This window comes from Rhipicephalus microplus, chromosome X (genome assembly GCF_043290135.1).
Source record: "Rhipicephalus microplus isolate Deutch F79 chromosome X, USDA_Rmic, whole genome shotgun sequence".
In the NCBI taxonomy this organism is placed as follows: domain Eukaryota; kingdom Metazoa; phylum Arthropoda; class Arachnida; order Ixodida; family Ixodidae; genus Rhipicephalus; species Rhipicephalus microplus.
Genome location: NC_134710.1, coordinates 444033650 through 444056705, shown reverse-complemented (window position 1 = coordinate 444056705; position 23056 = coordinate 444033650). Strand labels below are relative to the sequence as shown.

General features: G+C 43.1%; 1 protein-coding gene across 1 annotated transcript; it reads left to right on the top strand.

The window, feature by feature from the left end:
• The first annotated feature begins 10930 nt into the window (after positions 1 to 10930).
• On the top strand, positions 10931 to 18935 carry LOC142776611 (uncharacterized). Its single transcript, XM_075880570.1, has 2 exons — positions 10931 to 11883; positions 18786 to 18935. The coding sequence occupies exons 1-2, from the start codon at positions 11292 to 11294 to the stop codon at positions 18836 to 18838; spliced, it is 645 nt and encodes a 214-aa protein (XP_075736685.1). The 5' UTR covers positions 10931 to 11291; the 3' UTR covers positions 18839 to 18935.
• Positions 18936 to 23056: the final 4121 nt, after the last annotated feature.

The following is a 23056-nucleotide window of genomic DNA, read 5'->3' as shown; positions in this document are numbered from 1 at the left end:
CTTGAGATTTGCGACGCTTCTTTTCCGCGAGTAAAACAAAACGATATTAACTTAAATTTAATTGAAACTTGCTTCAATTATTTGTACGTAAACTTCACTGCAAAGAGTTTTTGTGACAAGGTTACAAAGTACTAGCTGTAGAAGTTATGAATGCCGAGTGTGCACCTATCAATATAAGTTTTTCTGAACATATGAATACGAGCCATTGCTCGCACAAGCCACAACATGCTCAGATTGCTATTCCTTCTGCACTATTGTATTATCGCAAGCCCAACTGAGCATGTAAGACAGTTATGCCCAGTGAAGGAACCATTCTGAGCACATTAAGCGAAAGCTGTCTTAAGGTAAGAACGTGTTACTAACAAGCTTTTTCACAGTTGTGTGCCAAACATCAACCTATAGACCTTCTAAATAGCACTACTTTCATACACGTCAGCCAGTGGTGCTCAAGTTAAAACCAGATATGAATCCACTACTTTACTCTAGAATAAGGAAATTTCTCGCAAAGTCAGCCAGCACATTTAGTGTTGCCAACCTAAGCTTTCCATACCTTATCCTTTCAAGCACAGTCCATACTGCGTTTTTGTCTTAAAGATAAAAATTTTTTTTGCTCTTCAAGTAACAGCATAAAAAAGCACAAACTTTTCATTAGACAAGAACATCAACCCAGGAATAAAGCCTTCCCCTCTGAATATCACTGTAGGCAACATGGGCCCACGCGTAGTAGAGGTACATAACAAGCCACACATCACAATATCTTCACATCGTTTCACGAAAACAATTACAGCCGCTTTTTAAGGAACCAACTAGCCCAGAAACACATTTTGTCAAAGTGAATTTTTTACTCTGTTTCCCAAACAGAGATATGATGAAAGGCCGAGGAAACCCAGAACTGCCCGTTTCGTACAATCAATTTCTCCTGACATGTTTTTCTAAAAGATGAGCAATGACACCAAACACTTGAAAATTTCTCTAACGATATCAGCTTTTGACCGTTTTCCCAGATTACTACAGGCACTTTGCTTTTGTGGCATAATGCAGTATTCCTGGATAACTGAGCTTACACAAGCCTCTGTGGGAGTGAGGGGCATATGAAGTTTTAGGCCCAATATACCTGAAAAACAACTAGCTTTAGGGTAAAAAAAAAGAAGATTTCCTATTTAATATATCTTATCGATATCCAGAGTGTAAGTGCACACTTAAATTTGATGAATGCTCAGTTTTGTAAAGGCAAAGGAATGACAAAAAACGCATCTAACAATGAAGTCACGGCATTTTGGTTATAGTGGTACTAGCGTATGAGTGACCGAACCGTCGATTAACTTGCACAAAGAAAGAATCAAAATATCTCAACAGTTATAGTAGACCCCCCCCCCCCATGTACAGAATTTGACAGGTTTCGCCTCTTGCCTGAGCATGCGCAGACATGTTTTCATGCCTTCTTTCTTTTCTGCCACCGTGCACCTTTTCAGATGTTAGAGGGAATCAGTGGTGTCTTGACTTCTTTCTCTAGTCCGCGTCTGCATGCCCCTTCTTTGAACATAATTTGCGTACCAACCAACTCCGCTCTCTGAAGTTCCAAACACTGTCTTCGCGGAGATGGACAGCCAGTTCACCTGACAGCAGCAACACTTCGCGTGCGAACAGCCTCGGACAGTTTGCTGACGTCACTGCTTCTATGCTCCTTCAGTGCAGCCAGCAGGCGTTTTTGTTCACTGCAGAAAAAGTCAGGCACAAACGACATCGGTTTACACTGCGAGTACATTCAGTGAGTACTGCATATTCAAGTAGCCACCAAGGCCCTCAAATTTTTCTAGATTTCATATTTCAGTGCATGATTCCGTGATAATTTGGCAGAATTCAAGATCCCGTGGTAACGATTGGCATCGGTCAACAGGATACCGAGCTCAACCCTGTTAGTACAAACTGAAATAGACGCTGCTCTTCAAGGGTTATTGACAAGAAAGTTTTCTAGTGCAGTTTTTTTTTTCATCAATTGAAAAGACAAGTCCTTGAAAGCCTAGAATATGTACTGGTAAGCATGAGTACGCACTGAAAAATCATCACATGTTTTTAAACAACAGCTTTGATTCGTACTGTACCCTGACATCACAATACGGTATGATAATGAGACATCACAACTCGTGCAAGATAGTGACGTTTTCTGTGTGCTCTGTGGCTGTGTTGATGAGGCACAAGAGGCAACAACATATTTTTTTTTCGGTACCTGACATCATCACATCTAACTACACTGGTCTAGAAGCCACTAGAATTGATAACGTAGCCTGAAGACACGCTACTGTCGATGTCGGCAGGTGTGCCATGCAAAAACTGATTTTAAGATCAAGATAATAAAATATTGGCATTCACTTAGCTTCACACTTGATCAAAGCAGCCTCTGTAGAAAGGTTTGTAGAGCAGAGTAAACTTGGCTTTGAAAACTGGTGCCCGTACGCTTCAACGGGATACTGAACAAAACCTCTGCGACCAAGACTTTCAGGCCATTTGACAGTTTTCACAATGAAATCTGTCGATACAACATCATTCTGAGACAGTAAGAAACGAGAAATAATAAATTTAGCATATTTCACAGGCTGCTGCATCTAGTGGCCAGATCATGATCAAGAAAAAGTTACCTTTTTAACTCACCGAAAATAGGCGTGCCAACCATGTAGCCTATTCCACGTGCCTTTCAGCAAGCTTTGATCTCCCAACAGTCTCTAGAAGTAACGCGAACGGCACCGGCAGGACAAATGAAGAGAAAATACCATGACTTGGCATTAGATACTTGTGGTCACTTTGTCCCTAGTCTAGCCGGCATCATCTGTACCAGTGTGCCACGGTGCAGTGGTGGCGGCTGCTTACCTGAAGCTAATGGGTGCGATCCCAGTCGCGGCGGTCGCATTTCAATGGCAAATGGCAAAGGCCCGTGTAATGTGCAATGTCAGTGCACGTTAGAGAACACGAGATGGTTGAAATTTCTGGAGCCTTCCACCATGGCGTCTCTCATGAATTTTTTGTGGTTTTGGGATGCAAAACCCCAGACAGTTAGTTAGGCAGCATCCGTACCAGTTCTAGGGACTGTTGGAGGAGCAAAGAATGCCCATTTACAGCTTAATAAATCGGCCCTCCTACGCTGCTGAAGCAGCTACTTATTAATTTGTAGTTTGCATGGACCGATTCCTGGAGATGTTTTTAGCATGGGTCTAAGCGTCGATATCAAATGATTTAGTATTTTAATCACGCAATAAAGTCACTATATTGCTGCTGACCACATCAACACGTAGTGGCGCTCGCGAGAGCTTTGCATGTGTAAATAACGCCAGAAAGTTGCCGCCATATGATTGGATAAATGTAACGTTAGAAGCCATCGTAGAATAGGATAAAAACTGAGGTTATTATTCTGTTTATGTTTTTTGTGCTTTTTCATCGAACCCTGAACATATGCGGCCACAACAACAACAACAACAACAAAAAAAGATCACTGTGACTACACAGCACGACGGATACGTTGGCTGTCATTTCGCCACTGTATTTTTAGCTTGCGGGGGTTAGACTTTATTTATTTATTTATAGTACCCTCAGAGTATAAATGCATTAGAGAAGGGGTGGGGTGTGCATAGTAAAAACAGGAGTATGAACAATAACAGCAAAAAAGTAAAACCGGAAGCGTTAAACAAAATAATCGCAGAAATCTAGTAAAGTGCAATACGTTGGAAAAATAAACAAGTAGAGCTACAATACGCTGGATAAGACATTTTTAAATGCAGCTATATTAGTTATATCAGTTAGGAAGGCTGGTAAGTGATTCCAATCACCCACTGTCCTGAGAACAAATGATTGCGAGCCTGCAGTAGATGAAAAATAGGGTACGTCAACCTTGTGATGATGATCAAGTCGGTATGAGCGAAATGAAGCTGGGTGTATGAACAAGGAACGAAGAGCAGTGTTATGGTAGTACATTTTATAAAAAATAAAAATGCGTGATTGGTTTCTACGCGTTGCTGAGGAAGGTAGATTAAGAGCAGCATTCATGTTTGCGATTGTAGTTAGATGAAAGAAAGCGAACAGAGTGATTTTGTACTGTCTCAATGCATTGTGATAATGTGGAGCTGCGCGGGTCCCAGACAGATGAGGCGTATTCTAGTTGAGGGCGAATGTAGGTGATATAAAACAATAGTTTTAGCGACAGTGGAGCAAGATAGAACTTTCTTTTCAAGTAACCTAAAGTTTATTTTGCTTTAGATAATATGTAATAGACGTGGTGTTTCCATGACAAGTTATTAGATATGTGAACACCAAGTTAGCGATAAGAAGCTATGGTTTGAAGGAGTAAATTGTTAAGAGGATAGCACGGAGAGGTGACGTTGCGCCAAGTTACGCGCATGCTTTTGCATTTAGCGTCGTTCAATTGCATATGCCACGTGCGGCACCACTGTGATATGGTATCTAAATCTTTTTGTAGTGATGTCACGTCTGAATTGCTGGTTATTTTCTGGTAAATGACACAGCCATCTGCAAACAAACCAACTTGAGATGAAGTGATAGTAGGTAGGTCGTTAATGTAGATCAAAAATAACAGCGGACCAAGTACTGACCCTTGAGGTACACCGGAACCGACTGTTGCTTATGGAGAGTCAAAGCCGTTGGCTGTGACGTACTGTACATGGCAGGAAAGGAATTCACGAATCCAAGTGAGTACTTGGGGCTCAATATTAAGAGCCCTTAGTTTATGCAACAGTAAAGAGTGGTTAACTTTGTCGAAAGCTTTCGCGAAGTCTAAAATATACAATCTACGATAAAGCCAGAGTCAACATATACAGATAGGTTGTTTGTAAATGTGATTAGCTGAGTCTCACACGAGAAAGATTTCCGGAAACCATGTTGCTAGGTCGAAAAGAAACTGTTATCCTCTATATAGTTGACAAGATGCGTTAAGATGATGTGTTAAAAAATTACATGGAACTGACGTAAGTGAAATAGGACAAAAATTTGAGGGGTCACTCTTTTTTCCGGATTTGAAAATTGGGACATTAACTGTTTTCCAGTCTACAGGTAAAGAACCACAGTCATAAGATTGCAAAAAAATTCACTCTAGAATAATTGAACAGCATCCTTTCGTGTTTTTGAGGAATTTCGAGTTGATCTGATGTATTCCACTAGTGGAACTTGGTTTTGGTTTGTCAATTATCTTTGCGATCTTTAAGGAATCAACAACAATCGACTCCACGAGAAGATAGTTCAATCGTGGGAAGTTGAGCATATCTATACAGATGTCCGTACGAGCGACCTCTCTCTCTTTAATTTCTCTTCTTGCTTTTGGGAGTTTGCGAGCTGTCTCTCTCCACACATGCGCTGTTGAAGGTGTGCAGTGCACCATTTTTGTTCGTCGGGCGCACACCGATCTAACCAGTGAAGGGTCAACAAATTGCGACGGTCGCTTCCGCAGTGACGGCAGCGATAGATAAGGCCATGCCGATGATTATGGAACGGCTTTTCAACACCTTTGCTGAGGGTCTGACCGAGATGCTCGCCGCCAGGTTAAACAGCCTTATTCCCTGCTTCGCTGCACACGCTGTCGCGGTCCAGGGTGAAGCTGAGCATCTCGACTATGAACAAAATAATCGGTGTCAGGAAGATGTTACCCCAGAAACGCTGGTCAGCGCTCAATATGTTCGCTTCGCTGTTGATGGCATTTGCATGCGGAGCTCTCAGCTTTACGCTCCGTTGGTTCTTACTGATTGTGTCAACTGAGAACGCACGCGAACTTTCATTTTTAGTGTTGTAGGCATCGTGGCGCGTTTTTAGAAGTTGTGTGGTTCATACGGAAGGGCAATAAACTTTTCTTGTTACCGGACTAAGTGTGTATGCATTTTACGGTGGGCGCTCGCTGCGTGTTAGTTGTGTGCGGACTGGAAGTACACACTTTACGTGCACGATCACGTATACAATACAGCTGTGCCTACTTACCGAGGTGAAGTACGTCAAGTTCTGGGCTGGCGTTGCACGGAATAGCTACGAGGCAACTTCTCGAAATAGTGCATTGCCACACGTACACTTTATACGAGCAAAAACTGGTAACTGGCCCGATAGATCAGGAAATATGGCTAAGAGAGAGCGAGAAAAAAAGGCCTTACGGCGAGCAGAACGCGTAAGTCATGGCTGGGTGAGTTCGAGTACGATGATGTAGGGGCTGAATGATTTTGGTTACGAAACGTACCGGTGCTCTGTGCTGTTCCACAAAAGCACTCCACGAAGCACTTCAGCCCACCGCGCTCGGGACTGCCACGCACGAACAGTCTCGGAAAGGTGTGCTCGCCACATTTTACTGCAGTGCACCATTTGAAGGTGTGCAGTGCACCATTTTTGTTCGTCGGGCGCACACCGATCCAACACGTGAAGGGTCAACAGTACACTGTCCTGGTCGTTCCACAAGCTCCTTTCTCAGAATAAGAGATGGAAGTGACTCGGAATGTTGTAAAAATTTGCAGAAAATATTTCACTTTGACACAGTAGCTCCCGCTCACGTTGTGACAAGCCAGGCATCAGCCATCGCGTTTGTTACTGTGGCAACCAAGTCAACATTACTTTGAAAAAAAAAAAAAACAAGCAGCAATAAGGTGCGAGCTTTCCCTATGTAGGAGCTTCCAGCTTATTTACACGGAGCAGCCCTCCAATGTCACGGGTGAGTGAAATGTGGTCAAGTCACCCCGCAAAAATCCAGCTGGGGGTCAGCACTGTTTTGCTCTTGTATTTTGAATTTTCTATGTCGAATAACTTCAGACTGTGTGCCGTTATAACTGCCATTTTTGCTGCATTAGTCTGTCTGTACTGCAGTCTACACAACTCGCAAACAAAACATGGGGGTTTAATAGTGTTGGAGGGTCCCTTTAAGGCCTGACCCCAAGTGCAAGGCTTTATGACAAGTTATGATTATAGAGCGCAAGGCTTTATGACGTGGCGCCACACCCTCGCCCTATAGAGTGGGCACATGGCTACGCGAAGCCGCGTTCTCTCTTTTTTCATTTGGGAAGGGCTTGACGTGGTGTCAGAAAGACATGCGTCGATACGCTGCGATGGATACGTGGGGTCAGGCCTTTAAACGTCAGCTTTCAGTGTCCGGCCGCTAAATGTGGCAGCTCGTGAAAAACCATTAGGCAAAATCAACTAGCCTAAATCACCGATTCCTCTATAATGCCTTGAGACTGTCCACTCACAGTACTGTCCACGGCTTCTCGTCGTCCCTGAATTCCGCACTGTTGCACAGCATGGTGGTCTTCAGGGCCCGACCACGGCTCGAACGCAGCACAGGCATGGCAGGTTTGTTCTTGCTTTTTTTCTTTCGTGGCTTCTTTGGCTTGGGGGGTGGCTCAGGAACTTCGGCAGGTGTCGGTTCGGGCTCATCTGGCAGTACGAAAGAGACGTCCAGTAGCTCGTCCAGAAGCTCGAAGGCGAAGTCATTCATCATGCTTTCTGGCTGCGCTGTGGCTGACAATGCACTGGGCACGTGGACATCTTGCTCCTTTGCCATCGCTTCACCGTATCTGGAAAACTGCGCAAGTCGCACCATCCACTGTCATGCTTTTTTCCCCTAAACGATGGTGGCAACTGCTAGCATGAAGAAAAGAGAGACCCTGAATAACAGTGGCTAGTCTGAAATTTCTCCACTTTCTATGTTCTCATTATGTAAATATTTGTCCAGAAACTCACTTAAAAAACCAAATTTTTCGACAAGCTAGGTAGGCACACACATACGTTCTTGAGCTTTACTTCGCATGTACCAATATTTTCTTGTACACTTTTTTTCCACACCAGAGCACAAATTAACGCAAAGTTTTTCAGCTGGAAACATTTTGAGATATTGTCCTTTGAAAACTACATTTTTCTCTATTCAGGACCATACCAAATTAGCTAAAACTGCAATTGTCTAACATTCAATATAAATGTAAGATTGCCTATTCTGAGGAAAAATACTCGATGGCTAAAATACTACAAGCAGTACGAAGAAGTACAAGAAAAGAGTGTCACGTGCAACTAGCTTATGTGCAAACTGCCAAACTGTACCACACATGTGCAAATAGCCTCACGCAATCACTACACATCAAAACACGAGGAAATTGAAAAGACATTTCTAGTCGAGCAATGGAGAGCAAAACTGAAGCTCAGACGTGTGCAAAACCACATGAGTGTCACTTATACACTATTCCTTTTTCTTTTTCTATCCGAAATTCTTCCACCTTTTCCCACGCCAGAGCATCTCAGCTTTTGGCAGGAACAGAAACACTCGAAAACTTCCCCCTAACAGGAGCAGGAATAGCAATGTGCAGGCATAGTGATGCTCTCTTAAACCTGTGCTGTTTTATTCTTGTGGTGTTTTAGACCTCTGAAATTTTCCCTCATAATGATGTACCAACTAGCCGAGCCACAAGAACTTCCAAGTTTTTGCCGGGTTGTGGTTTGGAGTATCGTACTGACATACATCACTATAGGAGTTCCCGATACTGTACTTTACCAAGTTCTTACTGTTTCCTATTTCCTTTGGCCTCATTATGTCAATTTAGTTTTGTTATGAGTGAAAATACTTTACGTGAACTCCTGGTATGAATGCAGAAACTTCGAAGGTTAAACAGTGCCACTCACGTCTACTGTGGCCAACTGTAGAACGTGCCTCCAACTGCATGAATTTTGTAGTACATGACAAAAGTTAGCTGGAGACTGATGTTTTCCGTAGCGCAACAGTAGAGATCGCCGAGTGCACAGTGAAGATCCATGTCCCACCTGTGGCAAGTTGATGCACTGTGCAACTGTTACTACCTTTTTCAATATATACGAGAAATGTCTGGAAAAGTTCAAAGCTTTAATTTCTATATACTTTTTTTCATTCCTTGCAGTTGAATATTTTACCAAAAAAAAAAACAAAAGACCAAGCCTCTAAGGTAAAATTTCCTTCTGACTCGTTGCGGAGCATGCATGTGGAACCTATTCCTAGCTATGCTGGAACACTATTTCTATGCCCTGTTCAACCTAAATCCTGCACATCTGTTTCTTGCAGTTGCCGCAAGCCGTGCTGTATTTCAACCACGTATGGTTGCATTCTATGGCCTATACTCGGCGACAACTTTTCGTGATGCTACGGAGCCAATTCACATGCACCTTACCGCCAGTGAAGGTAGTTCAAAAGTAGCACCCGTATTTTCGACGTAAAATATAAATGTTCCTCCATTATTTTGTACGTGGAGCTATTTGAGGAGGGACGCAGCTCACACCTGTAAAATATTCGTATTTCTTTTAATTTATCTGTTGTGACTTAGAGTTTTTGAACATGTGAAAAAGTCCCGCCTTTTTATGTGCACCTCAAACACTAAGGGGCGTCTGCTTCTACATGAAACACTGATGGTGCGCCCCCGCCTTTCCACAGCGTTGCGAGACGCGCACCAAAACGGACTACTTCGCGTAGTGCGACATTCGCAGAGGCTCCGCTTCTGTAGCTGTCCCTTCTGTACCAAGAAAATCTGTCATCGAGTATAGGCACCGCACACAGACCAGAGGGAGCGGCGTTGCTCACACTACCCCGTCTCAATGTTTCTGACATTCGCCATAGGGGCACGCAGAAAAGAGACGCGTGCTTGCGTCCCCAGTGTATCCATGGCACAATCCACCGACAGATGCCGGGCGCCAGACGCTCGCATCGCGTTCCATTTTCGCCGATGCCGTCTCAAGGTTTTTTTCATCCGCCAGGCTATGAATTCTGGCGCTGCAGTCAGACTGAAAAACTCGACTGAACGGTACAGGGCAATGCATCCGTCGGACGCTGGCAAGTTTGCCTGCTTTTGTGCGTTCTAACCCTTCGTTTCCCACAGCCACTACATTTGTGTAAGTAAATATTGTTTTGCGTCTATGTAATAACAATACAGAGAGTGGGAATAAACCAAAAACCTAGAAAATACAGCTTGTACTGTACAGCGTATCCCGAAGGAGTACGGCCACTAGCGTGGGTTCGGTCTTAGCGAGCCGCAAGGCCGCGTTCACCAACGCTTCGCGTGCTGAACGCCGCCGCACACGCCGGTTCGGACAGCCAGGGCGCCTAGCGCAGCGTGGAAAGTACACAGTACTACTCTCAAACAGGTCGCAACACTTTAATGCCTGCGGCAACACCAAAAACGCAGTACAGAGCCCGTTGCAAAATGGCGGCGGGAAAGCAAAGGAAGCTTATCCACGCAACGGGCGAAAGGTACATCAAGGGGTGCCGCGAGCACGTCTCCGTGAGCAAAAGGAACTCACGGTGACCCGCTGCTTGGGGAACCCTCGCGAGAATTCTGCGCTTCTCTCGCGATGTGTGACCGCAGTACCCGATCGCTCCTGCGAGGGCGGCAAACTCCGCTCGCGTTGGCTCGAGGGTTACGGGTCGGCGCTGAAAGCCACGGGCTAGGACACGACAGCGCTCTACAGCCGAGCGCTCGGAAAGGACAACGATAGGAAAGCGTTCGCCGCGGGCGCAAGCCGCCGTTTAAAAGTCCGACCGAGCTTCTAACAAAGGGAGCCAACGGACAGAAAGAAAACGTGTACTCACCGCGGAGCACTTACCCTTCGACGTCCCGGAGACGTTTCTGACTGACTACCGACCATGGAGGAAGGAAAGTCATGACGTCATATTCGTGAAGCCGCCGCCAGAGGCAACGCCTCCTAGATGTCTCGTGCCTGCTGGATGAGCGCGAAACGCCAGTCATCTACGGCGGCGCTGCCTACGTAAGAGTAAGGTGGCTGCTGCGCCGCGCGGCGCTCCAGCCATCCCCACACAGAACTGGCTGCTGCGCCGCACGGAAGTGACGTCACAAAAATTGTCATGACATACGTCGTTTCCGATTTAGCGCGTTGTTCGAATTTACCGAATCGGAACGTGGCTCAGCTGGCCAGCAGACGCTCACTTGCTGCGGCTGCTGCTGGAGTACGGCTGGTTGCTGCTTCTGCGAGCTGTCTACAGGCCTTGTTCTGCTACATATTCGCAAGCCTCGAACATCATCTTTATCTAAGCTCAACCGCTTATTTTCACTGCTATTTTATATTTACTAACGTTGTTTATATCCATCCCAATACGTATTTTTGTGATTTTTCGCGTATAGGCTGATTTAGCAGTATCTGTGCGTGGCCCTTTCTTTGGTCATCCGTGTTAACGTGCTTCGTATCTGTGTCGTAGTGCATTTGCGTAGTTGACAGCCGTGTTTTAGACTAAATATTCACTTTCTTGTTTCTTTTTTTTCATGGTGTAATTCTGAATTGAAAGTGTGCGCAACATGACGCGTGTGTTAGTAGCGGGCGATTCAATGGTGAAATACGTCGACCAGTATTTCCCATCGCGCCGTGGCTTGTCTGTTAGCGTTGCCGCACACAGAGGAATAAGGATTGAGCACTTGCTCTCAATGATTGCTGACAAGCTGGCCAGTTTTGATGTTGTCATTGTACATGTTGGCACGAACAACACTGTTGACAGTGTCAACATGTGTATGGACAAATATCGCCAGCTCGCTCAGGGAATCATCGAAAGCAATCCCACGTTGCATGTAGCTTTTTCTGCCATTCTTCCTCGGGGGCAGAATCGGTACCGCCAAGGGGAAGAACAGTTGTGTGATGTTTGTCATTTGAATGACCACTACAGGAATGTGAATGCCGCACTCGCACAGCTTTGCCTGGAGAGGGGCTTCACTATCCTGGATAGTCTTGTGGACAGCTGGCCTGGATTCCTGAGCAGGGATGGTGTCCACCCCAGCCGGCTTGGCAACAAGGTGCTGGCAGACTTCCTGTACCGTGAGGCCTGTGCCTTGTCCACCCAACTAGAGAGGAGACACATCCAACAGTCCTACAAGGAGTCCAAGGCATCTGCATGGAGTGGGTGGGCTCGGCAGGAGCACTTTTCCATCAACTTGGAAGTCGATTTTCCAGCACTTTGTATGCATGCAGTTCAATATTCTCCAGCAGTAGGTGGACCTTCCGCTGCACCAGCTCCTGTCTGGAAAACCAGCAGTGCTCTCATGCAGAGACACGACACTGACCAACTGGCCAGTACCATTCATGGTATTGGCTTTACGCTCGTTGGCGGTGTCCGCATTCGCTGCAAGGGAAGCAAGGCTTGGTGGACCTGGGACAGCCTGCCTTCCCCCATTTTCCATGGCACAAGTGTACCATGCAAGGGAAACACTGGGGAGAGGCCTATTCAGCCAATGATCCCTAGTCGAAGTGCAAGTCGAAGTGATCCCTAGTCGAAGTGCAATGATCCCTAGTCGAAGTTCCTGTCACAAGTACCACTTGTGACAGGAAAATAAGGAGAGCCTCACAGGAGCATGAGAGTGCTCTTGTGCGCTCTTCTGTGGGGGAAGAGGAGGCCAGTGCTGGAAAAGCAGCTGTGCCACAGGCTGTCGGCCAGTGTGGCGACAGTGAGTGGAAACTGGTGCAGTCAAAGAATAGCCGGCGGAAGGCTGCGGCACTGCACAAGCAAGAACAGAGCTCTAAACTGTGTGCAGACAGTGAAGGCAAAGTTCTTGCTGTGACAGCTGCCAAGTCCATCAGGTCCACTTCACCTATGACAGCAGTTGTGAGCCAGAAACAGATTCAGTCTGCTTCTTCCGCTGTCTGTGGTAGAAAGCCTGAAGGACGAGCCAGTGTCTCGCACAACGTCATTCGTGATAGTTTTAAAAAGGTGCAGCGTGTTCCTAGCAAGCAGTTGAAAGACTGCTCAGTTAGTTCCGCGACTCACTGTGAATCTGTCACGAATGACGCTGTGAACGAGGTTTCTGTCTGCAAAAGCCATCTACCAGCACTGACTCGGGATTGCATGCGAATTGAGCGCGATCCTGGCACAGAGGCTGGTGACCCTATGGAAGCTGGGTGCACTGCAGCTGTGCAGTACAAGTATTGTGAGGCTGCTTTGACATCCAGAAGCAGGCCTGTCAGCCTTGGTGCCCAGGCTATTTGTGTAAACACTGGTGCCAACCCAACCGTCCTCAATAACCCAGTAAATACACTATATGGTGGGGGTAGCAAAGTTTATTTAAATGCAACATTTGATAACTTTCCTTCTTTTAAGAAAAGCTTTGATGAGTGGTGCAGGGAGGGCAGGCATGTAGTCATGATAAATAAGAGTAATAAAAGTCCATTCACATCAGAAGATAAGGACTTCGAGTATATTAGGATTAAATATAGCTGCATTCACGGTCGCACAATAAAGCCCAGGGGGATAGGAAAGCGACCAAAGCAAGCTTACAATGGTACTGGCTGTGAAATGACAGTATCGGTAAGCCTATGTAAATCGCCTACTCTGCACTACAAGATAACTAAACTACAAGCTAAGCATAACCATCCCACAGAATATTATGATTTGTATCCTCAGAAGAGGCTCCTGAATCATGGAGAAAAAGAAGAATTCTTTGACTTAGCTAAATGTAATATTGGCGCAAAGGATTTTAAAAACTTGGTCGAGCAAAAAACTGGTAAGAAGTTGACTACAAAGGACATTAATAATTACAAGCAACGATTTTCTATTCCTATCCGCAATGAGCAGGCTCATGGTGAAATGGTTTTAGAGAAGGTAGAGACCTTGCTAAAAATAATCCAAACTGGGTTATTCACTATGAAATGAATCAAAATAATAACCTGCAATTCATACTTCTTCAAACAATGCACATGCGTGAGATTTTGGAAAAGTATCCAGAGATTCTATTTATTGATGGAACGTATAAAGTGAATATTGAGGGTTATATTCTTTACTCTATATTAGTTCAAGATGGTCGTGGTCGTGGGAGACCTGTGTGTTATGCCTTCTTACGAAATGAGACGACTGAAATTGTTGAGCCCATGTTCACAAAGTTTGTAGATTTCAACCCATTTGTTGTGTCTGCTTGCAAAGTAGTGATGATTGATAAAGATCTCAATGAACTGCGCATTTTAACCAATATTCTTCCTAATTCTAACATACTTTTGTGTACGTGGCATGTGTTGCATTGTTTCCAGCAAAAGGTTAATGAAAAAGCTAGACAGCAACGTGATCAGTTGCTTCCTCTCTTAAAAAGCTTAGTTTATTCCCCCACTGAGCAAGACTACTTCGATAAGCTTGCTAACCTCCAAGTTATGACTTGCACAGGTTTCATTTCTTACTATATGCATAACTGGCACTTGTGTAAGGAAATGTGGGTACATGCATATCGGCAAGCCCTTCCTACATTTGGTAATAATACTAATAATCGCATTGAGTGCCACAATCACAAGATTAAAAATTATCTCTCTTCAAGCATGCATTTGGTTCAAGCAATAGAAGCATTGGTAGGTTACATTGATAATGATTCTTTATCTCTACAGTTCTCTAAGCTTAAAGAAATGAAGCTGAACCTAAACATAAATGATTTCAATGACCCATTTCAGCTAGAATTGTCCCGTAATTGCACTTCTGAGGCTACAAGTAAAGTACTAGAGCAGTATGAGAAGTTTAAAAATGTAAGTTATCAAGTCACTTCCACTCCTAATTCTTATGTTGTAGTTTCACCAAGATCACAGTACAGTGTTTCATTGTGCTTGGCTTCTTGCACATGTGCTTTTTATAACCAGTACACTCTGCCTTGTGCACATATTTTAGCAGTGCGTGACTTTACTAAGCAAGATATTTTCGACAAGGCTTGCATACCAGACAGGTGGTGCAAGGATCATTTCCTGAGTGACAGCTGCACAACCACTAGTGCCACACCAGTGGTAACAAGCAGCATTCAGTCACCACCCTGTGTGAAGCTTGACACTGCACAAGAGAAGTATACTTATGCTTATAAGAGTCTTTGCGAAATGTCAAAAACCGTGGCTAACGTATTATCTAATTGTGGTGAGAAGGAGTTAATGGAAAAACTTTCGTCCTGCGAGGCTTTCTTCAGAAATTTAACCACATTTCCTCGTAACCAAACTTCAGCAGCCATAAAGGCTGCACCAGCTCAGTTAGCACAAACTACTGCCACAAGTTATCTTGGGCATTCTAACAGTACAAAACTTGTGGTACCTTTGGTTAAAGCAAGAAGGGGGCGGCCAAAAAAAGTGAGAGCTGTCAAGCGTAAATTTTTCCCAAATCAAGTAAAAAAGGTAGGCCTTGCAACTGTTAAAGTAGACATGCTAAATGTCTACAAACGGTATTCTCTTTCAGATGCAGATTTAAATGTTCTGGTACAGGGCACCTCCATATCAGATAGCGTAATCAATGTCGCACAGTATTTAATTCAGAAAAAGTATCCTACTTGTGTCGGCTTTCAAGATGTCTTACTGGGCCGATGTTTACAATTCACTCAAATCAAAGGCCCTTTCGTTCAAATCTTGCATGTTCAGAACCCCAATCATTGGCTTACAGTAACAAATGTTGGTGCGGACAAAAACACAGTCTTCATATATGATTCAATTGATCAAGATACCCCTCCTGACGCTGTTAGGCAAATCTGTCATATTCTAAAATTACAATCGCCAACATTAACCATTCAAACAATGAAGGCACAAAACCAGTGCAACACACTTGACTGTGGCTTGTTTGCAATTGCCAACATGTATTATATCGCGTCAGGCAGAAAACCAGAAACTTTGAACCTTAACCAAGTTATGCTACGCAAACATTTGCTGCAATGCATACAGAATGGTATGATCGAAGACTTTCCCCTCATAAACTCCATGGCTGCTCGCGTACAGCCAAGAGATAGTATTTACAAGTTACATTGTGTCTGCCGGCAACCACAATATAGTGGGGTAGTATTGGACATTACTTGTGCAAGTTGTTCAAGAGGATTTCACGGAGCTTGTCTCGGCTCTTTAGCAGCTAACTTGGACAAAAAAGTATTCGTCTGTTCTCAGTCACGTTTGCTGGTTGCCAAGGAAAAGATACATTCTTCTAATTGATAATAGCATTCCATTTTGGTGTAGACATATGGCAAAATTTCTAAGCATTCTTCATGTCTCCTCGTCTAATTTTTGCTTTTCTTTAAAGGGCCACTCACCGGGTTTGGCGATTTTGAGCTGACAAGTGCAATGCGTACATCGGGAGTTAATGGTCACGTCTGCCAAACATTGCAATTCTATGCGACGTGGAAATGGGTCAAATTTCAAAACGAACGCTTCTCCCCCTTTTTTTTTGGGTCGCGCCCCCAGAGAAGGAGGTTATGATGTGCAAGTATGAATCGCCCTACATACACAGCAGTGCAGTGACGTTGGTCCTATATGTATACGACTGTGCTCTGACGCTGCCAACAGTGGCACGTGACATGACGGAAATTATTTAACGTGACATGCGTAGTTAATGTAATTTGTTGCTTGAAGAGATTAATAAAACTTGGGATACATATTGAGACGCAATAGAAGAATGCGTTTGTCTTTTGCATTTTTTCCCCGTGAATTCCAACGAGATGCCGAGCTAATGTGCTGGCGTTTCGCATGCGTTTGTGTCTCCGCGGTTACTGCATCAAGCAGACTCCTGTCCTGGAAAAGAAATTAATGGCCCTGCGCATTCGAGCACTCATTATGCTCATCTTTTCAACCGCATCAAAGCCAGCGTTTCCAAACAATGTCGCAAAAACAGGCATTAGACACAATACAATGCTGGTCAACAAAAAAAAAACACCGCTCGCGCGCTCGAGGGTTGGGCTTGTTTGAGCACGTCATGTGCACGTGACCTCTTGGTTGGATGATGGAGAGGGTAGGAAAGAGATTTGGCTTGTGAAGGCTACACGGGGGAGTGGCAAGGGTTTTGAGCTTGCCTCCTTTCATCCTTGTTTCCTGCTGTTAAAAAAAGAAGAAACTGTTTTCTCAGCTCGTAATGAACCGATTGAAAAACTTTTTGTGGTATAATGCTCTCCGTTAGATACACAACTTCCACAGTTTGTTATGGGACCTGGTGAGTGGCCCTTTAGGGACTGACTTCAGGGATCGAAAGTATGAAGTTAGGCATGTTGGTAATGCATAACGGATCACATAGCACAAAAATTTGACCCAGGACAAGAGAAGGAACAAACACGAGTGCTCACTTCCAAGAAGATTTATCTTGAAGAGCAAACACATATATACTCCTGAAATGTGAAAATCAGGCAAATCATTCAAGACGCCCACAACTGCCATGCGCAAATAAATATCTTACATTTTCAAAAAAGACAATTTGACAAAGCCCGAGACATAGTGCTGATGCAGTTCAGCTCTAGTCTACAAATCCTCTTTGCCTCGATAATTTCTCTTGTCATTTTATTTGTTGTTTTTTCTTCCAGCAATAATGATGTCCCGCAAAATCATTTTGCAGCCACACGTGCTGCAATAAACACCCTTGTAACCTCAAGAATGGTCGCAATCGTTTCTTGGCCTTGCACTGTAGCAGGTGTGGCTCCAAACCACTTTTGTGTGACACCATTATCATTGGGAAAAAAAAAACAAGAGAAATTGTCGTGCCGAAAAAGATTTGTAGACTAGAACTGAACTGCATCAGTACTTTCTCTCACTCTGTCTCTAGGGATTTGTCAAAACGAATTGTCTTTGCTGAGGATGTAAGGTTTTAGTGCATGGCAGTTGTGGGCTTTTTGAATGATTTGTCTATTTTTTGCATTTCAAGAGTATATATGTTTGCTCTTCAAGATAAATCTTGTTGGAGGTGAGCACTCGTCTTTGTTCCTTCTCTTGTTCGGGGTCAAATTTTCACATTATGTGATGAGTTAACTTTCTGCATGCACCACTTTATTTTTTTTCCTTGTTGTAAGCCAGTGGTGGAGCGTTAACTAGAAGTACATAAAAACATTGCCAAATGTATGTTACCCCAACGAACCAAATTCCTTTGTTGAGGCAATCCTTTCTGTGGCATTCCTTCTTTATTGACTTCTCATCACGTCAAACCTCACACCTGTCTCTTTCATAAAAGTTCTAGAACTAGTTCTTGCTTTGTTTTGTTTTTTTGCCAAAAGTAGAAAACTTCCCTTTGTTGAGCAAATTTTCCTGAACTAAAATATATTCATATCTAATGCACGGAATAAAAAATAAAAAACAAGAAAATTTATAGGCTGATCACTAAATGTCAATTGAATAAGGATTTCGGAAATAATACCATGAATGGCACACAGCAAATACTCATGCATGCAGCCTTTTACCATGTGCAGCTGTAAACTGCAAACAAAAAGTATCAGATATTGTATATGATTTGCTTTTTTTTCTTTTCAGCAACAGTAACTTGCCCTTTAAGAGAAAAATATGAATATAAAATTTTCAAAAATAGTCATTTTTGAAAACCTGTCAATATATCAAAATGGTTTAGTTGATTCATGATTATGCAAGCAGTTCTTGCATGCCTGTGGCACTGGGATTGTTAATGTAGGCAGGCTGAGTTTGTAATGCTCTAAAGCCTCAGCATTTTAGTGTTATATTACAATATAACATTCAAATATTTTATGAATGCAACTATGAAATTTGCTCACAATGAGTTTGCTACAAATTAAGCAACCAAAGTCTGTGTATATATTGCCCACATTAACGTCACACTGCCACAAGTCTCTAGGCGGAGCCTGACCGCTACAGAGCGCGTTCTCGGGTGGCGGATAGAGAAAAGTCTTGCAATGAAGTGATGCTAAGCAGCTTCTATTAATAAACAAGACTGGCACTTGTGCCCGCGTACCAACAGGCAGAAAATACATATGACAACAGGAGTCTTTTCACTGCTGTGGTGGGCAAGTTGAAAGTTTCAGGTGCCATTTTTTAAACTCTTTGATTTATCTGTTGTTTTTTTCGTCTGTTTTCTTCATCTTGTACAGGTCCAGTACATTGTGGACTCACCCTGTTGTCAAGTCATCAGGAAGTTGGATGATGCTGTCTTCTTCTAGCTAAATTATGCAACTACTAAGAAGGGGATCAGAATTCTATTTTGTAGCAGTTATTTTACAAATAAATGTTAGTAAAATTTTTCTTGGTTGTAGTAGTGTCATTGTGTACTCACGGACCATAACATTACATAAGACAGGAATTCAAGTGCACAGCAAAAAAGTGCTGCTATGAGCACCTGTTATCAACATCAGCTGGTCATTCTTAATTTTGGTCTTTTATTTATCGCACATCGAGTAGCCGCAATTGCTTGGTTTACAGGCTGAGAGAAAATTTAGCTCCCTTTCTTACACGCCAAAGGTTGCTGGCAGTGAAACAGCGTTGTCAGCATTTTGATAGATACTTTGAAAATGAACGTGAAAACGACGGAGGGACAAGACAAAGGTGAAGTACTGAGTCTTTCTAATCTCGTGTCTCCGTCGTGTTCGTGGGCGTTTTCCAAAAATGCATAGTTTCCAACTCGACCTTACTAATATATTGTGAAATATTTATGAAAACATGAATCCCCGAAGTTAAGTATAAAACTTTCACATAGAATGCATCACTTCTAGCGTCAACAGTTGAGCTATTACAAAACTTTGATAAGTCGCAAGGCACGTAAAAGCAAGTATGGTCAAGCTTCACTGCCTTGTGAAAGCACTGCGGTAAAGCCAGCGTGAGCAGAAGAGCATTACATGATACGAAATGAACGCATGCACAGGCCACTTGTGCATCAAACAAATATAAGCATTTGCGACTGCTCAGGCCAAGTATGCATCTTGGCACGTCCGTTTCAGGCAAACAAAAGGACAAATACCAAACTATGATCAAGCTTCACTGCATTGCGAAAGCGTTGCGGTAAAGCCTATAAGTAAATGATGTGCAGCAATCAAAGGATATATGCCTTATTCGTCGTACGCACCTGTTGGTGTATTAAAGCTGCTCACATTTGACAGGCTATTATGTGAGTGAGAGGCAATACCTGATGTGATAATAGCTGTTACATTTCTTTAATTGCTCACTTTGGGAACTATAGCTGGTTGATCGCAAGTTGAATTTGCATGAGTCCTTGAGTAACTTAGCCACGTGCCATCTTCGCACATGATGTCTTAGCTGTCACCGAGTTATATAGATACATTGACGTGGCGTGGCTTTGATTGCGCGCGCAGTGCTGTTTAGGTTAACTGCTGCAGATGGGGAATAAATATTTAAAATCTCGTGGTACGCGATGTATTTGGTAAGGCATGCAGGGCTTATTCCTAATGTACGGCTCCTGCTTACGAGCTGCGCAGTCTGCGATCTGCGCCGATAGACAAACTGATGGTGGAAGAAAAATTGCTCTCTCCCACTAAAGGGAACCATGCATACGTGTGAAGCAGCGGGCGCTAACGCTTACACAGGCGGCGCCGTGGACGCTGGCTCTCATCGTGGCGTTGCGCAGGAGATCAACCTGGGGACGAGGCGCTAAGCACGCAGTGATGGACCTGTGTTTCTTTCTGTAACATGCCAATCACTGCTAATGGGTGAGAGACACAAGACTCTTATTAAATGCAGAGACCCTCAGTACATTTTTAACTAAGTATAACGCGCACTCTGCTCATTTTCATTGTTCAACAACGCACAAGAGAAATCTATCACCAGCACTACCTTGGAGGTCAATATCCAGTGCCTAATACGGGGTGGCCAGTGAACGGTTGGGCAGTGCTAGCAGTCATTTTTTTTTATCAAGGAACTCGCTATCAGATGCTGCTTGCGTCGATGGTGCGAGTCGAGAGAAGGGGGAGTGTAGGAGAAAAGAGAGACGGGGAGGGGACGCGCATGCGCAGCAAGTGTGGTCACGCCGCACACAGCATTGAACTCGACCATAACACGCTTGGCATCTAAAGTGGCCCCAGTGTACGAGAGAAAATTGCTGGATCTGCAGTCAAAGATTTTCCGCCAAGGAAATGTAGGCTGCAGACTCTAGATCACATTACCAGCTGCCATTTGGTTCAGCACATTAAAAGTATCAGTTAATTTACATGGAGCATACTACGAACTATAGCTACATGTACTTTATAAATGTACCCGCAAAATCACCTGTAAATTTACACGGTGGACACTAATCCAGAGTTCCCGCCTGTTTCTGAAGCATTGTTACAGCAGAACACTGAAAAACATTGCTGCAGGTGCATATATATATGTAACGTAAGAAGGTAGCGATAGTTAGGAGTTAGTAGTAGAGGTCGAGAAGGAAGAAGTGAAAATGGAATAAACACGGAGTATGAGCCAGGCCACGTCTCCGATTCATCATAGCGTCCTGTCGACTTGTGTGACGCTATGATGAATCGGAGACGTGGCCTGGCTCATACTCCGTGTTTATTCCATTTTCACTTCTTCCTTCTCGACCTCTACTACTAACTCCTAACTATCGCTACCTTCTTACGTTACATATATATATATATATATATATATATATATATATATATATATATATATATATATATATATATATATATATATATATATATATATATATATATATATATATATATATATATATATATATATATATATATATATATATATTCACACAGCAATTCATACACGCCATTCTAACAACCTGACATATACACATGGCCCCACTCATGGGTTGGCTGCTGTGAGGAGCATGCACAGTAGCTTTCCTTGACACTCGCAGTGCATCATGTTACTGTAATATAAACAGCGTCATAAGGCTAGACTATATTTTAGTTTTATGACATTCTTTGGCTCCCAAGGAGCAGGATGCTTTTCTTGAAAAGAAAAAGAAAAGGCAGATCCCATGCACAGTATACAGGAATCGATGCATAATGCGAAGCAGCCAGGAAGGAGGAAACCATGCTGTACAATTAAGACGTGGATATTATGATTTGCATGTTAGGAAATGTCATTTGTGGTCATCATACAGTGGTATGCAATGCAAATTTCACTGTATATTAAGTTAGCGAAATTGCCGCAAGCACACCAAGAGCCCGGCATGTAAATCACGTGGTGCATGATTGTGTTTCATAATTTACATGTTACCATTTCCTCTTTATGTTCATCATGCAGTCACGTCCATAGGTTGACGAACTCACCCACGAGTCGACTCAATCAAACTCAGATCAAGCTGTGAGCCTCAGTCTGAATGAGCTGCATAAGTTTTGCTGACCTATGGTCACGTCATATTAATTTTGGTATAAACCAAGCTATAGCAAAATAACCGCAAGCACACCATGAACGTGACATGCATGTGAGCCCATTCGTGACATGCATGTCATGGTTTTTCCATTACCACACCATTAATTTATGTTATTTGCACAAAAATATCTCGTCATATCATATTTGGCATATATCTATGTAATGAAACGGCTGCGAGTGTACCAATCAATGTATAACGGTATGTATACCAATTTTGTTGTGTACATTCTTTTAATGACATGCTAAGGAGTGCACAAGGTCGTAGGCGGCTAGATAGATAGGTATATATATATATATATATATATATATATATATATATATATATATATATATTGAGAGAGAGAGAGAGAGATCGTTTGATTGTATGATTGATTGATTCAAAGTCACAGAAGTTCACTAAGAAACGCATTGCACTTGAAGTTAAACAATTGTAAAAGGTCAGCTTTTATTAGTATATTGCGTGAATGGCACCAGTGCTCTATCTGGCTTATTAAATGCATATTATTTAATTTATTGTTATATAAATATAAAAAACACACCCATTTCATTTGCAGAACCCTCTGAAGAAAGTAGCATGTTATGATCGTAAATCTGTAATGGCTGGATGGCTCATTGAGATGTTGTCACTCTCTTACCACATTGCTTGTATTGCCTCTGTTGGCAATAAAACGCCAATGACAACCCCATTTCGTTCATAGACATGCCAAGCTTACTGCCTACATCCCAGATCAGTGGGCTGGGGCTGAAGGCTGCTGTTGCGAACGCGTGTTGCCACTTGCATTACATCGTCAAAAAGTTTACAGTGTTACAAAATAGAAAAAAAATAAAGTATTTCTCGAGTTCAAAAAACAATACTTCCCTGTAACTTCACATATTTTTAGGTAATATATATAACTTTATGAATACTTTTAGTCCACTAAGTGACACTGAGCTTTCTTCTAAAAAAAAAGCGAAATTGGAATTTATTTTTCAGTCGATATATCTTGAGCACCTTAATCGTTTTTACTTCATAGCATGTTGAACA